Source organism: Scyliorhinus torazame, chromosome 2 (assembly GCF_047496885.1).
Source record: "Scyliorhinus torazame isolate Kashiwa2021f chromosome 2, sScyTor2.1, whole genome shotgun sequence".
NCBI lineage: Eukaryota > Metazoa > Chordata > Chondrichthyes > Carcharhiniformes > Scyliorhinidae > Scyliorhinus > Scyliorhinus torazame.
Window position 1 is genome coordinate 273,182,430 of NC_092708.1, and position 26,132 is coordinate 273,208,561.

Consider the following 26,132-nt stretch of genomic DNA (forward strand, 5'->3'; position numbering starts at 1 on the left):
AGAAGGTAAAATGCTGAGGAATAATGCCTGGTTACACCTTTCAGTAATAAAGTCACAAAAGTTCAAAGATGTTTCTCCATGTGTGACCACATTTACTGAATTTTTTTTACTTCTGTTTATAGAATGGTGAATTCAGCGACAAGCTTCTGGCATATAACTCCCTCCGGAGAGACTTTGTACCCTTCCTTTTAAATTTTTTGAGGGAGCAGACAAACCAACTAATTCCAAATGCTCCGTCAACTCCTGCAAAGACATCCTCTGTCAAGGGGCTGAAACATACTCGGTGCCATCGGGATTGGAATGAAAATAGCCAGACAGAAAAAAGGGGCAGTAACACAGAGGCACCGAAAGGGACTCGAGCTCAGTTATTCCCAGATACGCCAAACAATTCCTTTAACTCGGGCAGTTTCTTCCAGTCTCCCTCGTCCAATGGCTCTTCCTTTTCAAAGTCAAACAGCGACTTGTGCAATTTGGACTCGCCAGTTAGCCCTGAGTTCAGCTGTAGCATAGCGCCACGCTATGGTGAGCGACGGTCAGCTCAGAGGGCCAACCTTGGGCAATTCATCATCCAAGGCCCTGAAAGCCAATCCCTGCGGCGTGCCAAGAAGAAAAACATGTTAGTCAGTGGCCGACAGGTAGCCAAAGACTTGACAAAGAGCCCAGCTGAAGAGGATTGTGCAACATGGAGTGGCAATAAGAGGAGGATAGAGTCTGTTGGTATGACTCAGCCTACTCCTCAGTTAAATATAAATAACTTGGAGGAATTTCCACCTGTGGGTACAATAATCGTGGGAAGGTAATATAAATCTTTATTAATGGATTAATCACAGTTCGGTAAATGTTCGCAGTTGGAATTCTTCAATGTCTTATTTGTGACTCAGTGGCAGCGCTCTCGCCTCTGAGTCAGAAGGCCGATAGTCCAGTGTGATACGGAGGGCTTGCTACATTGTCAGGGATGCCATTTTCCATTACAGGCGTTCAACACCAGCCTCATTTGTCCTCCTGGGCGAATGTAAAAAGTTACACAACCCTACTTTATATGATGTCTTGACCAATGTTTATTCCTTGACCAATGTCACTTTTTGGGGAAAAGATTTGGTCATTACCTTTTTGCTCTTTGCAGGATCTTATTGTGCAGGATCTTATTGTGCACAAGTTAGCTATAAAGTGCTTGAGAGGTTATAATTTGGTGAAAGGTACTTTCAAATGCAAACCTTCCATTTTAAATATGTGCACATTTCGGGTGTAAATTCTTTTTTGAAAAACATTTTATTAGAGGCATTTTCAAATATATACATAAAGAAGAAAGAACACAAAAAACAACCGTGGCAACAGCAAAAAGCCTAAACGTCTTTACACCCCCCCCCCCCCCCTACCTGGCGTCTGCCCACCCTTTTTTAACTTTTAACCCAACCTGAACTGAAAAAGAACCCCCCCCCCCCCCCCCGCTGCTGTCGACTCTATACTCCTTAAAGAAGTCAAAGAACAACTGGCACCTTGAGAGGTGAACCCCTCCTCTGTCCCCTAATGGCGAACTTGAACTTCTGTAAGCCTTAACCAAATTTTCCAGCTGTACCACTCCATTGTAGATCTTGCCCTTTCAAATTTTACTTGTTTAGTTACTGTTGATTATAAGTCACGAGTGGTGGGAGCAATTGTAAGTGACATCAATGCAAAAATTCTGACATTAACATTTTAACTTGGACAAGACCTGTTGAATATTAACATCAAATTGAAAACTGACAAATGAGGGCTTCTTCCCATTCTGTGTAGCGAGACTGCTTTATTCTGAAGTTAACCAATAAAGTAACGGTGCTTAAAATTTAGCATTAATAGCCTGACTCAGGCTAGGCTCAGCTCCATGTCAGCTGGGTCCCATTGTATTTTATTTGAGAAAGTTCTGTGAAGCTTAAATTTTCAAGTTTTGATAGAACTTAGCTCAGGCAGAGCGACATTTGGCTGTTTCTGAGTACATGGTGACGGACAAATGCCTGCTGATTGCCTCAGCATGATTCTGAGGCTGTATTGGCCCAGGTTAGATAGTGTTAGGAAAGTTGAAGTGTGGATTCAGTTGTGTTTTATTTTGAAGATCTTCAATGAAATGAAATCTGTTTTGATTCCCTACTGCAGTTTATTTGTTATAAATATGATTTTATAGTTTGAACTCAAAGTTGAATGTCGTGTTTTTTTGTTCCTTAACTGTAGTTCAGTGGGTAGTAGTCTCACTTCTGAATCCGATCGTGTATTCAAATCCCACCCCAAAGACTTGACCGCAATCCAAGCACTCTTGCGCTGCGCTGTCATAGTTGCGTTCTTTCAGATGAGACATTAAGCGAAGGTGGATGTAACAGACCTCACTGCATTAATTCAAAGAGCAGGGTGTTCTCTTCGATTTCTCAGTCAATATTTATTCCTCGGTATCTCAAAAAACCTAGATTATTACTTCTTCTGGGAGCTTGCTGTGCACAAATTAATTGACATAGTTCCTGCATTATAATATTGACTACAGACCAAAAGTAACAGTGCAAGAGACATCCTGAGGTCATGAAAGATGTGTAGATACAAGTTCATTAATTAACAGAAGATGAGAATACAAAACGCTTGCCTTGTTTAGATTTAGTGAGCTAAATATAGTAAGATTTGTATTCTGTTACATCACTAGATATCATGTGCCTTATATCACATTTCTGTTCTTCACAAGTTCCTGTTTGTACTGAGCATATGAGGAAAAAATGAGAAGTCCAGGTACAACTGGGAAACGGAGCAATTGTCACTTCAAGAACTTAAATCAAGAAGACAAAATTCAAGCTAAGACAATTCGTTCATTGCCTCTGGGGAACAAAATAGGATTTAATAGGATTACCACTTTGTAGAGCGCTTATGTTATTTTGTTTAAAAAAACTTGTTAGGTGGGGAAATCACAACTGGATTTCTCATTTCTACATAGTGCACAAAATTAGCTGAATTCACCTTGCTTAGCTTAGTTTTACTTGTCTGCTATTCAAAAGTAGAGGATGCAAGGCTCCCTTGGTTTTAAACTGAAAATTAAAGATAAACTAAGTGAATTGCTTACATATAACTTCAGTTAATTATATTTGGATGGATTGAGATGGCAGAAGACCATAAGACATAGAAGCAGAATTAGGCCACTCGGCCCATCGAGTCTGCTCTGCCATTCAATCATGGCTGATATTTTTCTCATCACCATTCTCCTGCCTTCTCCCCATAACCCCTGATCCCCTTATTGATCAAAAACATATCTCTGTTTTAAAGACACTGTGATTTGGCCTCCACAGCCTTCTGCGGCAAAGAGTTCCACAGATGTCTGGCTGAAGAAATTCCTCCTCATCTCTGTTTTAAAGGATCGTCCCTTTAGTCTGAGATTGTGTCCTCTGCTTCTAGTGTTTCCTACAAGTGGAAACATCCTCTCCACGTCCACTCTATCCAGGCCTCGCAGTATCCTGTAAGTTTCAATAAGATTCCCCCCTCATCCTTCTAAACTCCAATGAGTACAGACCCAGTCCTCAACCGTTCTTCATACGACAAGCTGTTCATTCCAGGGATCAATCTTGTGAACCTCCTCTGGACCCTTTCCAAGGCCAGCACATCTTTCCTTAGATATGGGGCCTAAAACTGCTCACAATACTTTAAATGGGTCTGACCCGACCCTTATATATCCTCAGAAATACATCCCTGGTCTTGTATTCTAGCCCTCTTGGCATGAATGCTAGCGTTGCATTTGCCTTCCTAACTGCCGACTGAACCTGCACGTTAACCTAAGAGAATCTTGAACAAGGACTCCCAAGACCCTTTGTGCTGCTGATTTCCTAAACATTTCCCCATTTAGAAAATAGTCTATGCCTAAATTCCGCCCTCCAAAGTGCATAACCTCACTTTTCCACATTGTATTTCATCTGTCACTTCTTTGCCCACTCTCCTAGCCTGTTAAAATCCTTCTGCAGCCCCTTTGCTTCCTGTCTCTCTACAGATCTTTGTATCATCTGCAAACTTAGCAACAGTGCCTTCAGTTCCTTCTTCCAGATCATTAATGTATATTGTGAAAAGTTGTGGTCCGATATGATAACGATGTCTGTAACTCCAGGCATTCCTCTCTGTTGTTCAGTTGGAATCTTTTTTAAAAAATTTATTAGAGTACCCAATTCATTATTTCCAATTAAGGGGCAATTTAGCGTGACCAATCCACTTAGCCAGCACATCTTTGGGTCGTGGGGGCGAAACCCACGCAAACACGGGGAGAATGTGCAAACTCCACACGGACTGTGACCCAGAGCCGGGATCGTACCTGGGACCTCGGCGCCGTAAGGCAGCAGGGCCAACCCACTGCTTCACCGTGCTGCCTTTTGAGCTGGACTCTTGAGGTGAAGCTATTATGGTGCATCAGAGAAAGGGAGAGTTACTGTGACATTTTAACCCAGGAGGTAGTCGTATCCTTTCAAATGGTGGACTAGATTTGGTTAACAATCGGGGCCAGGAGAATGGGACTACAACTCTGGCAGGAAGGGGATCACAAATGCAATGGTGGAGGAACCTCAACCTTTACCATTGTCCAACAGGTATGAAATACTTGCTAATGGCCTGCAAGGAGGATGGGCAAGTTGACCATATCTCTACAGGAGACCACTGAAGTGGGGTAATGGAGCGTGGCAGTTGTAGACGACTGTATAGTAGGAGTTGGATACTGTTCACTGCAACTGTGATCAGGAATCCTTGCACTGTGCTAGGGTTAAGACATCTCCCACTTAGAGAAGTGGGCTTATGTAGAAACCAACAACACAGGTTGAACTGTGGGTGGCATGGTAGCACAGCGGTTAGCAATGTTACATCACAGCACCTAGCAATGTTACATCACAGCACCAGGGTCCCAAGTTCGATTCCCGGCTTGGGTCACTGTCTGTGCGGAGTCTACACGTTCTCCCCGTGTCTGCGTTGGTTTCTTCCTTGTGCTCCGGTTTTCTCCCACAAGTCCCGAAAGACGTGCTGTTGTTAATTTGGATACTCTGAATTCTCCCTCTGTGTACCCGAACAGGCGCCGGAATGTGGTGACAAGGGCTTTTCACAGTAACGTCATTGCAGTGTTAACGTAAGTCTATTTGTGACAATAAAGGATATATTATTACTAGGAATGAGGTTCTGCTGAGTGTTTGAGGAGGATACAATAAAGATGCATACTTACTTCCTCAGCCCCACACTTATTGATGTAGTGACAAGCCGTTTACAGGTTCAATTCGTGTGGTGCTGGCGCCAATAATAGAAAATGAGGAAACTGATTTATTGGGACAGACTTAAACCTTGCTGTGAGCAGGGCCCTGGTGAATTGAATGACTTGGGTAAAATAAGGGCTTTAAACTAATAAGAGCGAGGGTTCCAGTCAGGCAAATATAAACTCTGAAGGGAAAAATAATTCTGTAAAGCAGAGTAGCATTAGAAATCTAGGAGATTGTGTCAGGAAGAGAAAGAATGTTTAACTATGTACTAGGACATTATTAACTAAAACACAACAGGGAAAGAAAAGTTAAAACTGAAGGTGCTATATTTGAATATGTAAAGGATTCATAACAAAATAGATGCATTAGCACAAGAACCTGATCTTACACTGCGACATGGCTGTGGAGTGACCAAATTTGCAAAGTAAACATTCCACGGAATTTGATTCTTTTATAAAGAGATAGACAAAATGGAGGAAGTGGGGTGAGTAGCCCTGGTATTGCGGAATGGGATAAAAGCAGTGGTGAGAAATGATCTTAATAATAATAATCTTTATTATTGTCACAAGTAGGATTACATTAACACTGCAATGAAGTTACTGTGAAAATCCCCTAGTCGCCACTCGTCGGCGCCTGTTTGGGTACACGGAGAATTCAAAATGTCCAATTCCCCTAACAAGCATGTCTTTCGGGACTTATGGGAGGAAACCAGAGCACCTGGAGGAAACCTATGCAGACACTGGGAGAACGTGCAGACTCAGCACAGACAATGACCCAAGGTGGGAATCAAACCCGGGTCCCTGGCGCTGTGAAGCAGCAGTGCTAACCACTGTGCCACCGTGCAGCCCAAGCCCAGAGGGCGGCACGGTAGCACAGTGGTTGTTAGGTAATTTGGGCATTCTGAATTCTCCATCCGTGGAAATAAATTATTGTCTCAAGTATTTGCTAGAATTGAGAGTGCTCTGATTGAAGTCTTCAAGGTATTAACAAGGAAAGACCGGGTAGATAAAGATAAATTATTTCCACTGGTTGGAGGTTTTAGAACTGAGAGCATAGTCTAAAAATTAAGGCTAGACTGTTCAGGAGAGATGTTGGGAAGCACTTCTTCACCCAAGGGGTGGTAGAAGTTTGGAACTCTCTCCCACAAGCAGCAGTTGAAGCTAGAACAGTTAATAATTTTAAATCTGAGATGGATTTTTGTTACGCAAAGATATTGAGGGATATGAGCCCAAGGAGGTTCATGGAATTAGGCCACAGATCAACCATGATCTCATTAAATGGTGGGGTGGGCTCGAGGGGCTGAATGGTCGTCTGTTCCTGCCTTCACAGCAGGTTATTGTACATAAATTTGAGTTCACAGGATTGAAGATAATAAATTAGTATGGGGTTGAGAAAAGAAGGGAGGAAGAAACTGGTCATTCTCATGATAGCATCTGTCCAGTGAATTGCTGCAAAGATCAGTACTTGGGCCTCTGTTATTTATAATCTGTATCACTGATATTACACTGAGTCCCTTCATCTATATGGCCAAGCTAGCTGATGATACAAAGCTAGGTGGAAAGGTAAGCTGTGAGGACATAAGACTTTAAAGGATATACATATTGGTTATGTGATGGGGCAAGAAAGTGACAATTGAAGCAGAATGTGGGCAGATGTGAAAATCTCTTCAGTAGGAAGAATGGAAAAACAGTTTTTAAGGTGAGAGACTGCAATTATGATTTAGATAGAATTGGGTGTGCTGGGACGCCGCACTTAGGAAGGCAATTGGTTTATTAGTGTTTATTATCAAGGAATTACAGTTTAAGAGTGAAGAAGAATTGCTGCAATTGTACGGGGTTTTGTTCAAATCATGCTGACAGGTATTGTGTGCAATTTTGGTCTCCTTAGCTTTTTTTTCTTTATTTTTTAAATTTAGAGTACCCAATTCATTTTTTCCAATTAAGGGGCAATTTAGCGTGGCCAAACCACCTAGCCTACACATCTTTGGGTTGTGGGGGCAAGACCCATACAAACACGGAGAATGTGCAAACTCCACACGGATAGTGATCCAGAGCCGGGATCGAACCTGGGACCTCCGTGCTGTGAGGCAGCAGGGCTAATCCACTGCGCCACCGTGCTGCCCTTGGTCTCCTTAGCTAAGGAAAAATATACTTGATAGGTTTTGCAACAAAGGTTCCTGAGATTGCTTCCTGAGATGAAAGGGCTATTCTACGACGAGAGATTAAGTAGAATGGTTCCATATTCTCCAGTTTAGAAAAATTGAACCAATTAAAATTCTTAAGAGGGCTTGATGAGGTAGATACTGTGAGGACGTTCCCTTAGAATGAGGGTTCATAGTCTCAGGATAAGATATCAGTCTTTTGGGATCAAGATGAAAAATTTCTTCAAGAGTGCTGTGGGAATCTCCGTTGAGTATATTCAAGATGGAGATCAATAGATTTTTGGAAAACAAGGGAATCAAGAGGTACATGGAGATACGGCAGGAAAATGGAATTTGTAAAAGGTAAAGCATGATATTGAATACTTGAGGGAGCTGTATGACCTCATATTTCTTATAGTCTTGCGTTATTTAGCTGCTGCATAATAATGATATTGTATCTGTGAAGTGCTGATGCATTACAATAGAGATTTAACATTTCAGAAAGGGGCTCATCCATGCCTTACCTGTAAAAGTGAGTATTCAAATACATTCCTGTCTGGTCTCGTCTTCCATAAAGTTTTTTTAAAATTACTTTTTCTGAGATACAAAGTCAGGGCTCAGAGTGTGGACAGGGACAAACCCCTAATCCAGCTCCTTGCCTGCTCCAAAAAACAATTCACATTGAATCCAGTTCATGGTCCCCACAAGAGAGACTTAACAGATCTGAGCCAAAAGGCAGAGCAGATACTACACTTGATCTTAGCCAAAAGGCTGAGAAGTGATCCATCTTCCATAAAGTTAGTACATCCAAAGCTCCCCTACCCCATGTCCTATCTCGCACCAAATCCTGTTCACCCATTACCTCTGTTCACATATTGGTTCCTGTTTAAGCAATGCATTGATTTTTAAAACACTCATTTATGACTCCACATCGTTCTATATCTGTGATTGCCTCAAGTCCTGCAACCCGTAGCGATATCTGTGCTCCTCCAAGTAATGGCCTCTTGCGCATCTTGCTTTAGCATCTCTGCACAATTGGTGGCATAATATGTGGCTTAGTGTTATTTTGCTAGTTCCTCTGAAGTGCCTCGGGGTGGTTTAATATTTTAACATCACTGTAAGTATGAGAATTTGATGGCCAAAATCTACCTCTACCTTGGCTTCTGTCTGGGCGGTAATGTTTGCTTGAATTTCTGTAACATTGTGGGCCCTGGTTAAATAATGTCTTCATTTAAAAAAACATTATCATCCTTGTTTTCAAATTCCTCCAGTTATATACACTAATATATTATCCCCAATTTTACTCATTTAGTTGGTGTGAGGCAAAATGTCATCTGCTGAACCATACACGTGTATAGCAGTATATCTTCCTCCCTCTCAAAGAACAAAGAAAAATACAGCACAGGAACAGGCCCTTCGGCCCTCCAAGCCCGTGCCGACCATGCTGCCCGACTAAACTACAATCTTCTACACTTCCTGGGTCCGTATCCCTCTATTCCCATCCTATTCATGTATTTGTCAAGATGCCCCTTAAATGTCACTATCGTCCCTGCTTCCACCACCTCCTCCGGCAGCGAGTTCCAGGCACCCACTACCCTCTGTGCCTCGTACATCTACTCTAAACCTTGCCCCTCGCACCTTAAACCTATGCCCCCTAGTAATTTACCTCTCTACCCTGGGGAAAAGCCTCTGACTATCCACTCTGTCTAGGCCCCTCGTAATTTTGTAGACCTCTATCAGGTCGCCCCTCAACCTCTGTCGTTCCAGTGAGAACAAACCAAGTTTATTCAACCGCTCCTCATAGCTAATGCCCTCCATACCAGGCAACATTCTGGTGAATCTCTTCTGCACCCTCTCTAAAGCCTCCACATCCTTCTGGTAGTGTGGCGACCAGAATTGAACACTATACTCCAAGTGTGGCCTAACTAAGGTTCTATACAGCTGCAACATGACTTGCCAATTCTTATACTCAATGTCCGGTCCAATGAAGGCAAGCATGCCGTATGCCTTCTTGACTACCTTCTACCTTTGTTGCCCCTTTCAGTGACCTGTGGACCTGTACACCTAGATCTCTCTGACTTTCAATACTCTTCAGGGTTCTACCATTTACTGTATATTCCCTATCTGCATTAGACCTTCCAAAATGCATTACCTCGCATTTATCTGGATTAAACTCCATCTGCCATCTCTTCACCCAAGTCTCCAAACAATCTAAATCCTGCTGTATCCTCTGACAGTCCTCGTCGCTATCCGCAATTCCACTAACCTTTGTGTCGTCTGCAAACTTACTAATCAGACCAGTTACATTTTCCTCCAAATCATTAATATACTACAAACAGCAAAGGTCCCAGCACTGACCCCTGCGGAACACCACTAGTCACAGCCCTCCAATTAGAAAAGCATCCTTCCATTGCTACTCTCTGCCTTCTATGACCTAGCCAGTTCTGTATCCACCTTGCCAACTCACCCCTGATCCCGTGTGACTTCACCTTTTGTACTAGTTACCATGAGGGACCTTGTCAAAGGCCTTACTGAAGTCCATATAGACAACATCACTGCCCTACCAGTGATGATCAGAGGATTGGATAGGGTGGACAGTGAGAGCCTTTTTCCTCGGATGGTGATGTCTAGCACGAGGGGACATACCTTTAAATTGAGGGGCGATAGATATAAGACAGATGTCAGAGGTAGGTTCTTTACTCGGAGAGTAGTAAGGGCGTGGAATACCCTGCCTGCAGCAGTAGTGGACTCGCCAACACTAAGGACATTCAAATGGTCATTGGATAGACATATAGACAATAAGGGAATAGTGTAGATGGGCTTTAGAGTGGTTTCACAGGTCGGCGCAACATCGAGGGCAGAAGGGCCTGGACTGCGCTGTTATGTTCTCAGTTCTACCTGCATCAATCATCTTTGTGACCTCCTCGAAAAACTTTATCAAGTTAGTGAGACACGACCTCCCCTTCACAAAACCATGCTGCCTCTCACTAATACGTCCATTTGCTTCCAAATGGGAGTAGATCCTGTCTCGAAGAATTCTCTCCAGTAATTTCCCTACCACTGACGTAAGGCTCACCTGCCTGTAGTTTCCTGTATTATCCTTGCTGCCCTTCTTAAACAGAGGAACAACATTGGCTATTCTCCAGTCCTCCGGGACATCACCTGAAGACAGTGAGGATCCAAAGATTTCTGTCAAGGCCTCAGCAATTTCCTCTCTAGCCTCCTTCAGCATTCTGGTGTGGATCCCATCAGGCCCTGGGGACTTATCTACCTTAATATTTTTCAAGACGCCCAACACTTCGTCTTTTTGGATCTCAATGTGACCCAGGCTATCTACACACCCTTCTCCAGACTCAACATCTACCAATTCCTTCTCTTTGTGAATACTGATGCAAAGTATTCATTTAGTACCTCGCCCATTTCCTCTGGCTCCACACATAGATTCCCTTGCCTATCCTTCAGTGGGCCAACCCGTTCCCTGGCGACTCTCTTGCTTTTTATGTACGTGTAAAAAGCCTTGGGATTTTCCTTAACCCCATTTGCCAATGACTTTTCTTAACCCATCTAGCCCTCCTGACTCCTTGCTTAAGTTCCTTCCTACTTTCCTTATATTCCACACAGGCTTCGTCTGTTGCCAGCCTTTTAGCCCTGACAAATGCCTCCTTATTCTTTTTGACGAGGCCTACAATATCTCTCGTTATCCAAGGTGCCCGAAAATTGCCGTATTTATCCTTCTTCCTCACAGGAACATGCCGGTCCTGAATTCCTTTCAACTGACACTTGAAAGCCTCCCACATGTCAGATGTTGATTTACCCTCAAACATTCGCCCCCAATCTAGGTACTTCAGTTCCCGCCTAATATTGTTATAATTAGCCTTCCCCCAATTTAGCACATTCACCCTAGGACCACTCTTATCCTTGTTCACCAGCACTTTAAAACTTACTTAATTGTGGTCACTGTCCCCGAAATACTCCCCTACTGAAACTTCTACCACCTGGCCAGGCTCATTCCCCAATACCAGGTCCAGTACAGCCCCTTCCCTTGTTGGACTGTCTACATATTGTTTCAAGAAGCCCTCGTGGATGCTCCTTACAAACTCTGCCCCGTCTAAGCCCCTGGCACTAACTGAGTCCCAGTCAATATTGGGGAAGTTGAAGTCTCCCATCACCACAACCCTGTTGCTTTTACTCTTTTCCAAAATCTGTCTACCTATCTGCTCCTCTATCTCCCGCTGGCTGTTGGGAGGCCTGTAGTAAACCCCCAACATTGTGACTGCACCCTTCTTATTCCTGATCTCTACCCATATAGCCTCACTGCCCTCTTGAGGTGTCCTCCCGTAGTACAGCTGTGATATCCTCCCTAACCAGTAGCACAACTCCGCCACCCCTTTTACATCCCCCTCTATCCCGCCTGAAACATGTAAATCCTGGAACGTTTAGCTGCCAATCCTGCCCTTCCCACAACCAGGTCTCTGTAATGGCAACAACATCAAGTACTAATCCAAGCTCTAAGTTTATCTGCCTTACCCGTAATACTTCTTGCATTAAAACATATGCACTTCAGGCCACCAGATCCGCTGTGTTCAGCAACTTCACCCTGTCTGCTCTGCCTCAGAGCCATACTGTTCCTATTCCCTAGTTCTCCCTCAATGCTCTCATCTTCTGACCTATTGCTCCCGTGCCCACCCCCCTGCCATACTAGTTTAACCCCTCCCGTGTGACACTAGCAAACCTCGCGGCCAGGATATTTATGCCTCTCCAGTTTAGATGCAACCCGTCCTTATATAGGTCACACCTGCCCCGGAAGAGCTCCCAGTGGTCCAGATAATGGAAACCCTCCCTCCCTCACCAGCTGTTGAGCCAAGTGTTTAGCTGCTCTATCTTCCTATGTCTAGCCTCACTTGCACGTGGCACAGGGAGTAATCCCGAGATTACAACCCTAGAGGTCCTGTCTTTTAACTTTCTGCCTAGCTCCCTGAACTCCTGCTGCAGGACCTCATGCCCCTTCCTGCCTATGTCGTTAGTACCAATATGTACAGCGACCTCTGCCTGTTTGCCCTCCCCCTTCAGGATGCCCTCTACCCGTTTGGAGACATCCTGGCACCAGGGAGGCAACATACCATCCTGGAGTCTCTTTCACGTCCACAGAAGCACCTATCTGTGCCCCTGACTATAGTGTCCCCTATGACTATTACTCTTCTGCGCTTTGACCCTCCCTTCTGAACATCAGAGCCAGCCGTGGTGCCACTGCTCTGGCTGCTGCTGTTTTCCCCTGATAGGCTATCCCCTCCCGACAGTATCCAAAGGGGTATACCTGTTTGAGAGGGGGACAACCACGGGGGATTCCTGCACTGACTGCCTGCCCTTTCTGGTGGTCACCCATTTCTCTGCCTGCACCTTGGGTGTGACCACATTTATATAACTGCTATCTATGACGCTTTCCGCCACCTGCATGCTCCTAAGTGCATCCAACTGCTGCTCCAACTGAACCATGCGGTCTGTGAGGAGCTCCAGTTGGGTGCACTTTCTGCAGATGAAGCCATCCGGGACGCTGGAAGCCTCCTGGATCTGCCACATCTCACAGTCAGAGCACTGCACCCCTCTAATTGACATTGCGTCAATTAATTCGTAAATTAAAGTTAAAAGTTTTTTTAAAAAGTTACTGTTAACTATATGTTTCCTAGCACTAGATTTCTACTATAAATGTGAAAGCTAAATACAGTACTCTCCGATCTCTGGCTTAGATACCCCTCTAAATAGATATAGGACAGAGGTCAGAGGTAGGTTCTTTACGCAAAGAGTAGTGAGGCCGTGGAATGCCCTACCTGCAACAGTAGTGAACTCGCCAACATTGAGGGCATTTAAAAGTTTATTGGATAAGCATATGGATGATAATGGCATAGTGTAGGTTACATGGCTTTTGTTCCGGTGCAACATCGTGGGCCGAAGGGCCTGTACTGCACTGTATCGTTCTATGTTCTAAATTATAATTTAAGTAATTATATTAATTAGTTTATCAATGCTTAATTTTTTTAATTTAGTGTAGATTCCCAACCAGCCAATCAGGTCACAGCTTTTCTGTGATGTCACTTCAATTTCTCTCACCCACCCCCACACACACAATTTGAAAAGGTAATAAAAGTAAAAATGAGTAAAAATCACTTACTTACCTTCTGAGGGTCTCAGATTCTCTCAGGTTCTCTCCCTGCTGATTAAAAGTTACAGGCCAGAAGAAAGAGAGAGAACATAACAGTGGGGAAGAAGCACCTTCTCCAACTCTGAATTCTATCGATCACACTGTATAGTGAGTTTAGGGGATTCTGCATCCGAGGTGAAGCTACATGTGATGAGCTCTGCAGCAAATTGTAGCCATGTAGCTGGGCACCACTTCCTTGAGTAACAGGACAAATCTGGAGCTTTTCAGATTCCCTCATTCACTTGATTTTCTTTGTAATGTGTGCTGATTCAGGGCATATAAATGTTTTCTTAGTTTCAATTTTTCTGTTTTAAAAAAAAAAAAAACTGGATCTATTTGCTGGGGCTTTTTTTTCTCTTCCTAAATCCGTCCTTGCTTCTCCAGAATCTTTACAGCCTGTTTGCTGCGATAGGACAAATGAGCTGCTCTGTCTCCTGCACAATTTTTTGCTACCGCTATTGGTCAATTACATAGATGGGATGTTGAGTAACTTAATGTCTCTTGGTGAATCATTTCTTTTTTTAAAAAAATATATTTTATTCAAAATTTTTGGCCAACCATAACAGTACATTGTGTATCTTTTACACCGTAATATAACAATATAAATAACAATGGCCAGTTTTTTAAACAAGAAACAAATAATATATAAACAACATCAAAATTAAAAAACAAAACTAAATGGCAACTACCTTGTCCCAAATAAATACTCTCCAAAAATACAATTCAGCAGTCCAGTATACAATTACCTATAACAACAACCTATACATATTATACATATACACTAACATCCCTGAGAGTCCTTCTGGTTCCTCCCCCCCACCCCCCAGGTTGCTGCTGCTGTCTTCTTCTTTTCCATTCCCTCTATCTTTCTGTGAGGTATTCGACGAACGGTTGCCACCGCCTGGTGAACCCTTGAGCCAATCCCCTTAGGACGAACTTAATCCATTCCAGCTTTATAAACCCTGCCATGTCATTTATCCAGGTCTCCACACCCGGGGGCTTGGCTTCCTTCCACATCAACAGTATCCTGCGCCGGACTACTAGGGACGCAAAGGCCAAAACATCAGCCTCTTTCGCCTCCTGCACTCCCGGCTCTTCTGCAACCCCGAATATAGCCAACCCCCAGCTTGGTTCGACCTGGACCCCCACCACCTTCGAAAGCACCTTTGTCACCCCCACCCAAAACCCCTGTCGTGCCGGACATGACCAGAACATGTGGGTGTGATTCGCTGGGCTTCTCGAGCATCTCGCACACCTATCCTCTACTCCAAAAAATTTACTGAGCCGTGCTCCAGTCATATGCGCCCTGTGTAACACCTTAAATTGTATCAGGCTTAGCCTGGCACACGAGGACGATGAGTGTACCCTACTTAGGGCATCAGCCCACAGCCCCTCCTCAATCTCCTCCCCCAGCTCTTCTTCCCATTTCCCTTTCAGCTCATCTACCATAATCTCTCCCTCGTCCCTCATTTCCCTATATATGTCTGATGGTGAATCATTTCTGCTGCTCATCTCAATCTTGTGGCAGTCAGACCATATGTACACCTATCATTTCTCTATTTTGAGGTCTCTTCCAACAAAAACTTTCTTTGCTTCTGAGCAAGTTTTGGCTACATCAAACACCATCCTGTTCTCGTTAAGAGCTCCACTACTAGCTCATTATTGCATTGCTGTCCTAAGACAGTATCTATGCTCCAAAATTGCTTTAATTGTAAAACACTTCAGGCTGATCTGAGAATATGTAATGTCCTATATAAATTCAAGTCTTTTTATGGTACTACTGTATGAAGCTTTTCTCTATGATAATTACATTTATTAGAATATGAGAGAAAGCTGGCTAGAAATCGAAAGATAGAGGGCGGGTTTTCCGTCCTGTCAGCCCCGTTTTCCAGCGCAGCGCCTCCCCGCCGGCAACAGGATTCTCCGTTCCCCCAGATGGTCAATGAGGTTTCCCATTGTGGCCACCCCACGCAGTCAGGAAGCTCGTGGGTGTGCTGCGGGTGAAGCAGGGGATCCCGCCGATGGAGAACCCCTCAGGGAGGGTGTGATTTAGTGGACCCATTCGCTGTGGGTGCAAATCCCGTTATGGCCACTAAATCGTGCAAGATGGCCGAAATGGGATTTGTGTCAGAGGGATCTCTGTTTCTGTTTACCCTGCCTCTCTGCTGGTGACGTGTTCAGGTTCACTCCCAGAAAGGGCATGATCCTGATTTCCATAATTTAAAATATATTGACATATACTTACGTTACGTCCGCCCAAGCCTTATGCTCCCACCCAGTTGGCGTGACATCACGCAGGTGCAAATCACATCCTCGTTTTCATTTTTGAAAACCAGTCGTGATGACTGCCCCAAGGGTGCAGAAGTGGGCATAGACCCTGAGTGGTGAGGGACATGGCTGAGCATTGCCCTGACACTGCCCCCTGGTTGTCCTTACCGGTCATGGCACTCCAATGCTTGCAGAGGAGGGGGGGTGGAGGAGGGGATGGGGAAGAGAGGTGGTGGTGGTTGCCCTTCTGGATGTGGGGGTTCGGGGATGTTCTCCTTGTCTGCTGGGGGTCCTGATCTCCTTTGGGAGTGAGGTCCCAATCTCTCTACTGGAGGGACGGTGGGTGAGGGTGGGGGGGTGGGGGGGGAGAGGTTCGATCTCTATGTATTTATCTCAGAATCCTGGCTTTGCCGGCATGTTTAGCCCCGCCCCTATTGCACAGAGTGCTGTTTAATGAGGTGAGAAAAGGCATCTGTGCAGCCAGCAAGTTTCACACAGCTTTTCCCGCCTAATCCAGACCCCAGCGATTTTGGAAAAAGTCCACCCAGAGTTTCGACAGATCTTTAAAAAAAGAGTTAACAAAGTGAGTGTCACTCTGATAGAAAGTGAGACTGGTGAATTACTAATGGAGAATAAGGAGATGAATTAAACTGATGTTTTGGTATTCAAGATAGGGGATATAAGTAACATCCTAGAAATGGAAAAGAAAACTACAATCACCAGGGAAGTGGTACTCGGCTAATTGTTGGAACTGTGGCTGACAAGTCCCTGCGTCCTGATGGACTTCATCCCAGACTATTGAAATGAGTGGCTTGTGAGATAGTTAATGCATTTTCCAATATTCCCTAGATTCAGAGAAGGTTTCATTAGATTGGAAAATAGCATACAAGATGATCAGAGGATTGGATAGGGTGGACATTGAGAGCCTTTTTCCTCGGATGATGATGTCTAGCACGAGGGGACATAGCTTTAAATTGAGGGGAGATAGATATAAGACAGATGTCAGAGGTAGGTTCTTTACTCGGAGAGTAGTAAGGGTGTGGAATACCCTGCCTGCAACAGTAGTGGACTCGCCAACACTAAGGGCATTCAAATGGTCATTGGATAGACATATGGACGATAAGGGAATAGTGTAGATGGGCTTTAGAGTGGTTTCACAGGCCGGCGCAACATCGAGGGCCGAAGGGCCTGTACTGCGCTATAATGTTCTATGTTCTAACTGTAGCTCTTGTATTCAAAAAGGGAGGGAGACCGAAAACAGGAAACTACAGGCCAGTTAACTGAACATCTGTCATAGGGAAAATGTTAGTAGTTATTATTAAAGACTTTATAGCCGGGCATTTAGAAAAATTCAAGGTAATTAAACAGTCAGTATGGTTTTGTAATAGGGTAGCATGGTGGCGCAGTGGTTAGCACTGCTGCCTCACGGCGCCGAGGTCTCAGGTTCGATCCCGGCTCTGGGATACTGTCCATGTGGAGTTTGTACATTGTCCCTGTGTTTGCGTGGGTTTCACCTCCACACCCCAAAATGATGTGCAGGCTAGGTGGATTTGCCATGCTAAATTGGCCCGTAATTGTATAAAAATGAATTGGGTACTCTAAATTTTTTTTTTAAGTTACGGTTTTGTGAACGGGAACTCACGTTTAACCATTTTTTGGAGTTCTTTGAAGAAATAAACTGTGGATAAAGGGGAGCTGTTGGATGTACTACACTTAGATTTCCAGAGCCATTTGATACATGCCACATCAAAGCTTATTGTACGAGGCAGTGGTGCCCACTCTCCCCACTGCTGTTTGCCCTGGCTATAGAGCCGCTGGCAATGGTACTGAGAACGACGAGGGCCTGACAGGGAATAGTGGCGGGGGGGGTGCACAGGGTCTCGCTGTAGGCGGATGATTTACCTTTATACATATCAGACCTGCTGGGGGGGATTAGAGGGATTATGGGGATATTAGAGGAATTTGGTCGGTTTCGGGAAATAAATTGAATATGGGTAAGAGTGAGGTCTTTGTGATTCAGGCAAGGGGGCAGGAGAAGAAATTGGGGGAGATGCTGTTCAAGGTGGTGAGGGGGAGCTTTCGTTATTTGGGCAACCAGGTGGCGCAGGATTTGGAGCAGCTACATAAATTGAATTTGGGTCCGCTGGTAGAGCAGATGAGGGGGGACTTTCGGTGGTGGGATGCGCTCCCATTGTCATTGGCGGGGTGGGTACAGACAATTAAAATGATGGTCTTCCCGAGGTTTTTGTTTGTTTTTCAGTGCCTTCCAATTTTTATCCCCAAGGCGTTCTATAAAAAAGTGAATGCAGTTGATCTCGGGATTTGTCTGTGCGGGTAAAACCCTGCGGTTAAGAGCGTGCGGGGGGGGTGCTGGCTCTTTCGAATTTTATCAATTACTGTTGGGCAGCGAATGTTGCGATGGTCAGGAAGTGGGCAGTGGGGGGGGGATCGGTTTGGGAACGGGTGGAGTCGGCCTCGTGTAGGGGGGAGCGAGTGGAGCACCTCTACCGTTTTCACCGGCCAGGTACTCCACAAGCCTGGTAGTAATAGCAGCCCTGAGGGTGTAGGGACAGTGTGGGCACAGATATGTGATAATCACCAGTTCGTTCCGGGGTGGGCTGGATGGGGGGGGTTTCGGTGATGGCTGCGGGCGGAGATCGAGAGATTTGGAGATGTCTTTTGATGAGGGTTTCCTGAGCTTGGAGGAGCTGGAGGAGGAGTTTGAGTTGCCAGGTGGGAATGGGTTCTGGTATCTACAAGTGAGAGATTTTGTGCGGAGGCAGGTTTCGATCTTCCCACACCTGCCGCACCGGGGATTACAGGATAAGGTGGTGTCGAGAACAGGGTAGGAGAGGGGAAGGTCCCCGAGATCTACAGGGAACTGATGGAGTGGGAGGGGCCCCGATAGGGGAGGTGAAGAGAAGGTGGGAAGAAGAGCTGGGTGGGGTGTTGGAGGCCGGATTATTGGGAGGAGGCCCTGAGGCGAGCCACTGCATCCTCGTCGTGCACCAGGCTCAGTCTGATACAATACAAGGTGGTCCACAGAGCACACATGACTGTGGCCCGGGTGAGCAGATTTTTTGAGGGGGTGGAGGATATGTGTGGGCGCTGTGCAGGGACAGGGGTCCTCCGAACCATGTCCATATGTTTTAGGCATGTCAGAGGCTGAGGGGTTTCTGGCAGAGGTTTGCTGACGTCATGTCAGAGGTATTAAAAGTGAGGGTCGTACCGAGTCCAGAGGTGACGATCTTGGCGTGTCGAAAGATCTGGGAGCCCAGGGGCTGAGAGAGGCCGATGTCGTGGCCTTTGCCTCCCTGGTAGCCCAAAGACAGATCCTACTAGGATGGATGGATTCGGAACCCCCGAAGTCAGGGATGTGGGTTAACGACATGGCGAGGTTTCTCAGACTCGAGAAAATTAAATTCGCCTTGAGGGGTTTGTTGCAGGGGTTTGCTCGGAGGTGGCAGCCGTTCATCGATTTCTTTGAGAAATATTAAGCTGTCAGCCGGGGGTGGGCGGGGTTGGGGGGGAGCATTGGGGAAACGAGTAAGGGCAGGAAAACCAACGGAAGAGGGGCTGGGGAAGGTGGCACTGTCTGTGTAAGCCATGTTGGCTGGGGTTTGTTACTGGGGGGGGTTTGTTGGTTATATTGTTTTGTTGAAATTTGATGTTTAAAATGGTTAAAATTATAAATGCCTCAATAAAATAAAAACGCTTATTGTGGAAAATAAAAGCTTAGGGGGTAACATATTGGCATGGATCGAGGATTGGCGAGCTAACGAAATAGATGGGTATGGTTGGCAAGATGCAACGAGTGGAGTGGCAGAGGATCAGTGTTTGGGGTCTCTACTTTTTATAATTTCTATAAATGTCATGGATGAAGGGACCAAAGGTATGGTTGCTAAATTTGCTGATAACCTAAAGATAGGTAGGCAAGTAAGTTGAGAAGAGGACATAAGGAGGCCACTAAAGAACATAAATCGTTTAAGTGAATGGGCAAAAACCTGGTAAATGGAGTATAAAGTGGGCATATGTGAAATTGTCCATTTTGGCAGGAAGAACAAAAAAAGTATATTCTCTAAATGGCGAGAGATGACAGAGCTCTGAGATTCAGAGGGATCTGGGTGTCCTTGTGCATTGTAGCCACCTAAAATGGCCGATTCCCTATTAATTTGGCCAAAACCCGATTTTAAAATGGCTAACCGAAAAGGCTGATGGGAAAGGCAGCCAACAGGACACAAACGGACAGCTGCAGACAGAATAGAGTATTCGGCTCTGGGGAAGTCGGCCCAGATCGATACTCAAGACCATTAGCAGCACATCAACCCAGACATCTGTAGTTTAATCGGCTATCCCCGGGAACAATTGCAACATATTAGCAATTGAATGCCGGGCCAGACCTGTCGGCGCCTGCAGTGGCCGAAACAAAGACAGGTGAACGACCACCCCCCGATCGAGGAATCGCCCCGTTATTGGATATATCGAACCCAGTGATTGGGAACATGTCCAATCACTTGGGACTCAGGGTCAAGGGCCGCCCCGAGAGGCGGGAAGCCCCGGGACCCTATAAAGTGAGGGGCCAAGTTCAGATCGCTCTCTCTCTCTCTCTCCCTTCGCCTGCTCGCGACCTTCGCAAGAACATCGACCAGAAAGCGTAAGTTTGACTCCAGCGATCGCTACCCGATAGAGACTCCTAGCCATCGACCCGTATCAGCCTTTTGAATCCCGCGGGCCAGGTCCGATTCGATAAGCCATTCATTTCCCTGACCTGGTGGGCCCTTCCTAAAGTTAAGTATTGGCCAGTAGTGGTAGGTTTCTATACAGAGAGTAGCATTATTGTGTAAGCATTACTTGTATCTAATAAATGACCGTTGATTTAAAACTTACTAAGCGGTGTGCTGACTTATTAATCATAACTCGAGCTTGAACCACGTGGCGGTATCAGAAAGATACCTGGCGACTCGTGAGCAAAGGTGACTTAATCAGAGGTAATAAACTAAGGCTAATAAGAGCAACAGCATGAATGACAAAAAGATATTTGGGAAGCTAATAGAATGTTGTCGTTTATTGCATGGGGAATTTATTACAAAAGTAGGGAGATTATGCTTCAGCTACACAGGGCATTGGTGAGACCACATTTGGAGTACCGTGTGCAACATTGGTCTTAAGGAAAGATGTAAATGCATTCGTTCCCAATTATTTTCTTCCAATTAAGGGGCAATTTAGCGTGGCCAATCCACCTAGCCTGCACATCTTTGGGTTGTAGGGTGAGACCCACACAGACATGGGGAGAATGTGCAAACTCCACACGGACAGTGACCCAGGGCCGAGATTGAACCCGGGTCCGAGATTGAACCCGGGTCCTCAGCGCCGTGAGGCAGCACTGCTAACCACTGTGTCACCGTGTTTCCCTGTAAATGCATTGGAAGCAGTTCAAAGAAGGTTTATTAGACTAATACCTGGAATGGGTTCGTTGTCTAATGAGGAAAGGTTTGTCAGGTTAGGCTTGTATCTGCTGGAGTTTAGAAGATTAAAAGGCGACTTGATTGAGAAGTATAGATCCTGAGAGGTCTTGGCAGGGTGGATGTGGAGAGGTTGTTTCTACTTGTGGGAGAATCTAGCACTGTTTATAAAAAAAAATAATAATGTGATGCCCGTTTCAGACAGAGATGAGAAATCTTTTCTGAGGTTTGAGAGTCTTTGGAATTCTCTTCCTCAAAAGAGGGTGGAAGTAAGAGTCTGAATATTTTAAGATAGAGGCAGGTAGATTCTTGATAAGCAAGGTGATGAAAGGTGTTTGGAGATAGGTGAGAATGTGGAGTTGAGGTTACAATCAGATCAGCTATGATCTTATTGAATGGCGAAGCAGGCTTAAGGGGCCAAGTAGCCTACTTCTAATGTGTATGTTTGTATGTATTTATGAGTCAAAATAATCTTTAAACTTTTTATTTCAGTAAAACCAAGCCATCGAGAAGGATTAACCCAACTCCAGTCAGTGTAGAGCGGCTGCAGTCCAAACCAAAGATATGTTTCACCTCCACGCCTTTGAGCCAATCACTTTCTCTAACATATTCAGTAGGACCTGTTTCAGAGCCATTTTGGGCTGGGCTGGGGGGATTTGCTGCAGCTTCGACCCCTAGCAGCTTGCAGGAAGAGCGGGAAATGCTGAAAATTGAAAGGTAATTTTAAAAAGAAAATTAACAATACATGTGGAGGAAATTTCTATTTGTGTTCTATGTATTTCCATTTTTTCTGTTTCTACAGCACGTTGTTACACTTGTAGCGACACAGAAGGGAAACCTCGATGTTTCAGCCTGGGCTCTGTCCTGGCGTTTGAAATGTACAAATGACTTACTGATTAATGTCAGCATATTTTCAAGCTGTCCTGTTACATGTTTTCCTGAAGTAATAGATTGGAAAAGTGTTCTCTGAAAACTTATTTTATATGGTTTTTTTAATGCACCAGAATATAGATTTCAATAACATGGGGTATAAACCCCCCTGGAGGACAATAAATCCTTCCATTCATTTTGAGGGAATGACACCATCTCCTACTATACCAGCAAATAAGCAGAGAACTTAAAAGGCACAGGCTAAATTAGTTGCTAAACCTCACGACTGTGATGAAGACCCCGTTGCAACTTAGAAGGTTAAACCATGAGGGCAGGTTGCAAAAACTTGGTTTGCATTTTCTGAAATTTAGGAGTATTCACTTGCCAGGATTGTGCAGTTTAAACAACACTGATGAAGCTCAACATCATCCAGGGCAAAGCAGCCTGCTTGATTGACATCCCGTTCACCTCTGTAAGCAGTCATTTCCTTTGCACTGTGGCTTTCATGCATACCATCTACAGGATGCACTGCCATAAGACCATAAGACATAGGAGCGGAAGTAAGGCCATTCGGCTCATCGAGTCCACTCCACCATTCAATCATGGCAGATTTCAACTCCATTTACCTGCTCTCTCTCCATAGCCCTTAATTCCTCGAGAAATCAAGAATTTATCAACTTCTGTCTTAAAGACACTCAACGTCCCGGCCTCCACCGCCCTCTGTGGCAATGAATTCCACAGACCCACCACTCTCTGGCTGAAGAAATTTCTCCTCATCTCTGTTCTAAAGTGACTCCCTTTTATTCTAAGGCTGTGCCCCCGGGTCTCCCCTGCTAATGGAAACAACTTCCCTACGTCCACCCTATCTAAGCCATTCATTATCTTGTAAGTTTCTATTAGATCTCCCCTCAACCTCCTAAACTCCAATGAATATAATCCCAGGATCCTCAGACGTTCATCGTATGTTAGGCCTACCATTCCTGGGATCATCCGTGTGAATCTCCGCTGGACCCGCTCCAGTGCCAGTATGTCCTTCCTGAGGTGTGGGGCCTAAAACTGCTCACAGTATTCTAAATGGGGCCTAACTAATGCTTTATAAAGCTTCAGAAGTACAACCCTGCTTTTATATTCCAAGCCTCTTGAGATAAATGACAGCATTGCATTTGCTTTCTTAATTACGGACTCAACCTGCAAGTTTACCTTTAGAGAATCCTGGACTAGGACTCCCAAGTCCCTTTGCACTTCAGCATTATGAATTTTGTCACCGTTTAGAAAATAGTCCATGCCTCTATTCTTTTTTCCAAAGTGCAAGACCTCGCACTTGCCCACGTTGAATTTCATCAGCCATTTCTCGGACCACTCTCCTAAACTGTCTAAATCTTTCTGCAGCCTCCCCACCTCCTCCATACTACCTGCCCCATCACCTATCTTTGTATCATCGGCAAACTTAGCCAGAATGCCCCCAGTCCCGTCATCTAGATCGTTAATATATAAAGAGAACAGCTGTGGCCCCAACACTGAACCCTGCGGGACACCACTCGTCACCGGTTGCCATTCCGAAAAAGAACCTTTTATCCCAACTCTCTGCCTTCTGCCTGACAGCCAATCGTCAATCCATGTTAGTACCTTGCCTCGAATACCATGGGCCCTTATTTTACTCAGCAGTCTCCCGTGAGGCACCTTATAAAAGGCCTTTTGGAAGTCAAGATAGATAACATCCATTGGCTCTCCGTGGTCTAACCTATTTGTTATCTCTTCAAAGAACTCGAACAGGTTTGTCAGGCACGACCTCCCCTTACTAAATCCATGCTGACTTGTCCTAATCCGACCCTGCACTTCCAAGAATTTAGAAATCTCATCCTTAACGATGGATTCTAGAATCTTGCCAACAACCGAGGTTAGGCTAATTGGCCTATAATTTTCCATCTTTTTCCTTGTTCCCTTCTTGAACAGGGGGGTTACAACAGCGATTTTCCAATCCTCTGGGACTTTCCCTGACTCCAGTGACTTTTGAAAGATCATAACTAACGCCTCCACTATTTCTTCAGCTATCTCCTTTAGAACTCGAAGATGTAGCCCATCTGGGCCCGGAGATTTATCAATTTTTAGACCTCTTAGTTTCTCTAGCACTTTCTCCTTTGTGATGGCTACCATATTCAACTCTACCCCCTGACTTTCTTGAATTGTTGGGATATTACTCATGTCTTCTACTGTGAAGACTGACGCAAAGTACTTATTTAGTTCCTCAGCTATTTCCTTGTCTCCCATCACTAGATTACCAGCGTCATTTTGGAGCGGCCCAATGTCTACTTTTGCCTCCCGTTTGTTTTTAATGTATTTAAAGAAACTTTTACTATCATTCCTAATGTTACTGGCTAGCCTACCGTCGTAATTGACCCTCTCTTTCCTTATTTCTCTTTGTTATCCTCTGTTTGTTTTTGTAGCCTTCTCAACCTTCTGACTTCCCACTACTCTTTGCCACATTATAGGCTTTCTCTTTTGCTTTGATGCATTCCCTAACTTCCTTTGTTAGCCATGGCTGCCTAATCCCCCCTCTGATAACCTTTCTTTTCTTTGGGATGAACCTCTGTACTGTGTCCTCAATTACTCCCAGAAACTCCTGCCATTGCTGTTCTACTGTCTTTCCCACTAGGCTCTGCTCCCAGTCGATTTTCGTCAGTTCCTCCCTCATGCCCCTGTAGTTCCCTTTATTTAACTGTAACACCTTTACATCTGATTCTACCTTCTTTCTTTCAAATTGGAGATTGAATTCTACCATATTATGATCACTGCCTCCTCAGTGCTCCCTTCCTTTAAGATCTTTAATCAAGTCTGGCTCATTACATAACACTAAGTCCAGAATGGCCTGTCCCCTCGTGGGCTCCATCACAAGCTATTCCAAAAAGCCCTCCTGTAAACATTCAATGAATTCCCTTTCCTTGGGTCCACTGGCAGCATTATTTACCCAGTCCACCTGCATATTAAAGTCCCCCATGATCACTGTGACCTTGCCTTTCTGACATGCACTTTCTATTTTGTGGTGCATTTTGTGCCCCATGTCCTGACCACTGTTAGGAGGCCTGTACATAACTCCCATTATGTTTTTTTTGCCTTTGTGGTTCCTCAACTCTACCCACACGGACTCCACATCATCTGACACTATGTTGTTTAGTGCTATTGATTTAATTTCACTCCTAATTAACAAGGCAACCCCGCCCCCTCTGCCCACCTCTCTGTCTTTTCGATAGGTTGTGAATCCCTAGATGTTTAAATGCCAGTCCTGAACCCCCTGCAACCACGTCTCTGTGATGCCTACCACATCATACCTGCCAGTCACAATCTGGGCTACAAGCTCATCTACCTTGTTCCGTACACTGCGTGCATTTAAATATAGCACCTTTAATTCTCTATTGACCGTCCCTTTTTGTTTTCTTAGTGTGGTGGACCTTGGTTTACTGAGCCTTTCCATACACTGTCATATTTTGTGGGATGGGGACTATCGTAACCTCTCCTGAGTTCTGTCTTTTCGTGCTTTTTTTGTATTCCTAAGCAGCTACGCTTCCCACTGATTACTTCACCTCTTGGTTCCCTGACTTTCCCTTCCCCCCCCCCCCCCCCCCCCCCCCCCCCCCCCCCCCAATCTCTAGTTTAAAGTCCTATTCACCACCCTATTTACTCTTTTCGCCAGAACACTGGTCCCAGCTCGGTTCAGGTGGAGACCATCCCAACGGTATAGGACCCCTTGTCCCAAAACTGATGCCAGTGTCCCATGAAAAGGAACCCCTCATTCCCACACCACTCTTTCAGCCACGTGTCAACTTCCCTTATTCTTGCCTCCCTATGCCAATTTGCACGTGGCTCGGGCAGTACTCCGGAGATTATGACCCTTGAGGACCTGTTTTTTAATTTGAATCCTAGCTCTTTATAATCTCTAAACAGGTCCTCTTTTCTAGACTTGCCTATGTTGTTGG

At 45.0% G+C, this 26,132-nt stretch overlaps 1 protein-coding gene and 1 non-coding gene across 3 annotated transcripts in view; one reads left to right on the forward strand and one right to left on the reverse strand.

Annotated features, from left to right (window-relative positions):
• Positions 1 to 462: 462 nt before the first annotated feature.
• LOC140398684 (codanin-1-like) overlaps positions 463 to 26,132 on the forward strand; it is a 185,795-nt gene continuing 160,125 nt past the window's right edge. For both annotated transcript variants that reach the window (XM_072487669.1, XM_072487679.1), the window contains exons 1-2: positions 463 to 796; positions 21,784 to 22,008. In XM_072487669.1, the coding sequence (XP_072343770.1) occupies positions 615 to 796; positions 21,784 to 22,008 (407 nt within the window). In that variant the 5' untranslated portion in view covers positions 463 to 614. The remainder of the gene's footprint in view (positions 797 to 21,783; positions 22,009 to 26,132) is intronic.
• LOC140408071 (U2 spliceosomal RNA) lies at positions 7,949 to 8,148 on the reverse strand. The gene has a single exon (XR_011940005.1). It is a non-coding gene; the product is annotated as a U2 spliceosomal RNA (small nuclear RNA).